At 47.6% G+C, this 3,982-nt stretch overlaps 1 protein-coding gene across 1 annotated transcript in view; it reads left to right on the forward strand.

Moving 5' to 3' along the window:
* The window catches only part of LOC308175636 (E3 ubiquitin-protein ligase TRIM16-like), a gene marked incomplete at its 3' end in the record, with an annotated part of 8,068 nt that extends 4,934 nt beyond the window's left edge, over nt 1-3,134 (forward strand). The window contains exon 5 of the mRNA XM_080551265.1: nt 2,605-3,134. Within this exon, the coding sequence (XP_080407391.1) occupies nt 2,605-3,134 (530 nt within the window). The remainder of the gene's footprint in view (nt 1-2,604) is intronic.
* Nucleotides 3,135-3,982: the final 848 nt, after the last annotated feature.

Raw genomic sequence — 3,982 nt, forward strand, 5'->3', positions numbered from 1 at the left:
AGAGAGAGAGGGAGGAGATGGAGAGAGAGAGGGGGGAGATGGAGAGAGAGAGGGAGGGAGGAGATGGAGAGAGGGAGGGAGGAGATGGAGAGAGAGGGAGGGAGGGGGGAGATGGAGAGAGGGAGGGAGGAGATGGAGAGAAGGAGGGAGGAGATGGAGAGACGGAGGGAGGAGATGGAGAGAGGGAGGAGATGGAGAGAGAGAGGGGGGAGATGGAGAGAGAGAGAGGGAGGGAGGAGATGGAGAGAGGGAGAGGGAGGGAGGGGGGAGATGGAGAGAGGGAGGGAGGAGATGGAGAGACGGAGGGAGGAGATGGAGAGAGGGAGGAGATGGAGAGAGAGAGGGGGGAGATGGAGAGAGAGAGAGAGGGAGGAGATGGAGAGAGGGAGGGAGGAGATGGAGAGAGAGAGGGAGGGAGGAGATGGAGAGAGAGAGGGGGGAGATGGAGAGAGAGAGGGAGGAGATGGAGAGAGAGAGGGAGGAGATGGAGAGAGAGAGGGGGGAGATGGAGAGAGAGGGAGGGAGGAGATGGAGAGAGGGAGAGAGAGAGAGGGAGGGAGGAGATGGAGAGAGAGGGAGGGGGGAGATGGAGAGAGGGAGGGGGGAGATGGAGAGAGGGAGGGAGGAGATGGAGAGAGAGAGGGAGGAGATGGAGAGACGGAGGGAGGAGATGGAGAGAGGGAGGAGATGGAGAGAGAGAGGGAGGAGATGGAGAGACGGAGGGAGTAAATGGAGAGAGAGAGGGAGGAGATTGAGAGAGGGAGGGAGGAGATGGAGAGACGGAGGGAGGAGATGGAGAGAGAGAGGGAGGAGATGGAGAGAGAGAGGGGGGAGATGGAGAATGAGAGGGGGGAGATAGAGAGAGGGAGGGAGGAGATGGAGAGAGGGAGGGAGGAGATGGAGAGAGGGAGGGGGGAGATGGAGAGAGGGAGGGAGGACATGGAGAGAGAGAGGGGGGAGATGGAGAGAGAGAGGGGGGAGATGTAGAGAGGGAGGGAGGAGATGGAGAGAGAGAGGGGGGAGATGTAGAGAGGGAGGAGATGGAGAGAGAGAGAGAGGGGGGAGATGGAGAGAGAGAGAGGGAGGGAGGAGATGGAGAGAGAGAGGGGGGAGATGGAGAGAGAGAGAGGGAGGGAGTGAGGAGAGAGAGAGAGGGAGGGAGAAGAGGGTGAGAGAGGGAAGGAGAGAGGGAGAGAGGGAGGGAGGGAGCGACAGAGTAGAGAGAGTTATTATAGTATATGAGAAAGGCTGTCGGGGGCATTGCAAGTGCAGAAAAGCCTCCTTAAAGTGCACTGCTCTGTGTCAGTGTGGAGGAGACTGTGGAGACAGTGAAGAATAGGTGTCAGGGTAGTGTGTGGTGGCACCTTTATTTCTTTATTAAACTTCCTTAAACTTGTTCCCTTGTCCCAGTGTGTCTGCTTCTGTGATCCATGGCACATTATGAGGTCTGAGGTCACCACTTAACTATTCACCTGAAAGCTTTATGATGTTGTATATGGTATCATTGTAATCCTTGACCTTCAAAACATAGGGGTAGACATCACTTGTTCTGTGTTATCATGTTTGTTCAGGAGATATGAAGCAAAATACACAATTCGGCTATGGCGGCCACTAGAAGGAGTTTTTGCGAGGGCTCCACGTCTGAAAATGTTCAGGACCCCAAACTGTACAAGAGTAGCACGTTTGGTGCTTTTATGAAAAAGAAACGATGTTTTCACATAATTAGCCGGACTCATACCTGTCAACCCTCCCGTTTTTCCCGGGATTCTCCCGTATTTTACCTTTCTTTCCCGCTGTGCTCCCGTTTAAATATTTTCCCGTAAATCTCCCGTATTTTTAACCTATAATACAATATAATGTAACACTTAATTGTTAGACGTTAGACGCATGCGCACAATCGCTATATCAATGTCAGAGTTGACTTGTTTCCTCTCGTTTCTTGGGCTGCGTTCGTAATTTTGCTCTGAGAGCACCGGAACGCACACTAGGTGCAACGTCATAAAGGGACCAAGTAATTTGATTGGATAAGAGGCATTCCATGAGTGTGATTAGATTTCCAGAGCGTTTTTTACGAACACAGCCTCGATTATTGCTGTTTTGAAATGATCGCTGGTAGCTTTGCGCCACTCTTTTCCAATTGACATCATGGTGTCAAGTAATGTATAAATAAATGTGCTGAATTTAGATGCCCTTTTGTGTTTTCATGCAGGGATGTTCAAAGTATTTTACTTTCAACCAGGTATCTGATTCTGACCACCTAGTCACTTACTTAATGTAGGAACTACTTAATTCTTGTTGCACTGAAGCAGGTGGTTGATTGACAGTGTATAGCTTTGTCTAAATGTAAGGGGTATCCTATGGTTGTCTAGTGGTGACGTTAGGATTGACTGTGTGTACAGTCTAAATGTAAGGGATATCCTATGGTTGTCTAGTGGTGATGTTAGGATTGACTGTGTGTACAGTCTAAATGTAAGGGGTATGGTTTGTGGATGGTGGGGGGGGGAGAGGATGACCCGGGGGTGCGCAGGGGGGATATCAAAGACAGCCTACATATCTGACTCTCCTTATTTCTCTGATTTGGTCTCTGCTCTGCTCTTCTCCCAGATTCCTGTCGGCTCACACTGGACCCAAACACAGCACACAGACAACTCTCTCTGTCTGAGGGGAACAGGAAGGTGACACGTGGACAAGCCCAGTCATATCCTCATCATCCAGAGAGATTCACTGACCTGTGTCAGGTGCTGTGTAGAGAGGGTCTGTCTGGACGCTGTTACTGGGAGGTTGAGAGGAGGGGGAGTGGGAGGGTTTATACAGCAGTCTCATATAAAGACATCAGCAGGTCAGGTAAAGACTGTCTATTAGGATACAATAACAAGTCCTGGAGGTTAGACTGCTCTAGTGATGGTTACAGTTTCTATCACAATAGCGTTCAGACTGCAGTATCAGGCCCTCGGTCCTCCAGAGTAGGAGTGTACCTGGATCACAGGGCAGGTGCTCTGTCCTTCTACAGCGTCTCCTCTGACACAATGACCCTCCTCCACAGAGTCCAGACCACCTTCACTCAGACCCTCTATCCTGGGTTTGGGTTGTATGGTTACCATGGTTACAGTGCTGAGCTGTGTGAGCTGGAGTAGAGGTCCTATAAGAGTGATGCTTTATCACAACCTACTAACCTGTAGAAATATCTTTCTCTGTGATTTGGTCTTTAGGGGTTTAATAATAATAATTATTATTATTATTGTTATTATTGTTACTATTATTATTTTTATTATTTGTAGTATTACGGGGTTGAATGATTTCCCTCTTCTATGAATCTCAGAGGATTGACTCTCAGATTGAGCTCTCTCTGTAAAGTTGACAATGTGAGATTATTGATGATGTCACTAATCTATGATGTGGGATATTCTCTGTGTTTGTTTTTGCAGAGTCATCGTGTTCTACCTTTATCATTATGTACGTATTTGATGTTATTGCAGAACAGTTTCTTTCACTACCAATAGAAATGCTGCATGATAACATGTTCTCCTGCTGGTGTCCTACGTGTATTCTTATTGATTATGACCTATTGATCTATTCCTTCTCTAATATGAAGTACTCTCCTCATCGTCATCAAAGTTGACCAGTTGTTCTGTTCAGTTGTACAGACCTATGTTGGTCCAGTGTTTCTGGTCTATTGAAGCCCAGTAGAACAGCCAGCTACTGGATATGTCAGATTAAAAATGAACCTGAATGATCTGTATGTGTCATCAATGAACATTAAAGAAATCCTCCCGTTGAGAAATGTGGCAGTGTTCTTCCTTTTAGTTTGCATGGTTGTTTAATGCCAACAGGTTGTTGAACGGTGTCGACGTGTTGATCTGGGTGGTAATAGGAGTGTATCTGCCGCCATCTACTGGACATATGGATGTACTGATCTGCCAAAACTATCATGAGGAAAAAATAATTTAAAAAAAAAGAGTTATATTTCTATGAGACAGACATA

Source organism: Nansenia antarctica, assembly GCF_963989245.1.
Source record: "Nansenia antarctica genome assembly, contig: SCAFFOLD_41, whole genome shotgun sequence".
Lineage (NCBI taxonomy): Eukaryota > Metazoa > Chordata > Actinopteri > Argentiniformes > Microstomatidae > Nansenia > Nansenia antarctica.